The 716-nt window shown below is 39.2% G+C and overlaps 1 protein-coding gene across 1 annotated transcript in view; it reads left to right on the top strand.

Moving 5' to 3' along the window:
* Window positions 1-716, top strand: part of LOC144243498 (fibronectin type III domain containing protein 3C1-like) — a 51,979-nt gene that overhangs the window by 6,359 nt on the left and 44,904 nt on the right. The window contains exon 5 of the mRNA XM_077778602.1: window positions 540-669. Within this exon, the coding sequence (XP_077634728.1) occupies window positions 540-669 (130 nt within the window). The remainder of the gene's footprint in view (window positions 1-539; window positions 670-716) is intronic.

The raw sequence follows: 716 nt of genomic DNA, 5'->3' as shown, positions 1-716 counted from the left end.
CAGATCAGGTTTAAGGATATTTTTCATATATAGGTTTTTTTTTATACCTTATGATTTTAAACCATGTCAATATATTATGTATTGTCAAAAAAGTACCTTTTTGAAAGCTATGCCTGTGGAGACAAGAAAGAATTATCTTGGGGGCACCTGGGTGGCTGAGTTGGTTAAGCATCCGACTTCAGCTCAGGTCACGATCTCACAGTTTGTGGGTTCGAGCCCCGCGTCTGGCTCTGTGCTGACAGCTAGCTCAGAGTCTGGAGCCTGCTTCGAATTCTGCGTCTCTCTTTCTCTCTCTCTGATCTGACCCTTCCCTTCTCTCTCTCTCTCTCTCCTCTCTCTCTGAAATAAATAAAAGAAATATTTAAAAAAGAAGGAAAGAATTATCTTGTCTTATGCTTGATATAGCTTCACTTCATTATTACTTTTTGATCCTTTAGATTTTCTAAATTACGAACACAGGACATAAATCTAAAACTTAGTAGAAAATGCCAAGTTTTATTAATTCCAATATGTTTATATGTTTCTGTCTTCCAACTTAGGTGGTGGAAGAAAATGGCATTCGCAAAATTATCATTGTGCCTCAGACAATTGACTATCACACAACCATGCCTGCTCCTATACCACAAGTACCACACTTCATCACACCATCCTCTCCTATATATCCACAAGGTCCTCAACTTACGTATCCCCCAGCTCAAGGGGGATTTCCAGCACCT

The sequence above is a fragment of the Crocuta crocuta genome, unplaced genomic scaffold (assembly GCF_008692635.1).
Source record: "Crocuta crocuta isolate KB4526 unplaced genomic scaffold, BGI_CrCroc_1.0 scaffold882, whole genome shotgun sequence".
Taxonomy (NCBI): Eukaryota; Metazoa; Chordata; class Mammalia; order Carnivora; family Hyaenidae; genus Crocuta; species Crocuta crocuta.
The sequence above is the reverse complement of the archived record's forward strand: the minus strand, read 5'-3'. Positions and strand labels throughout refer to the sequence as shown.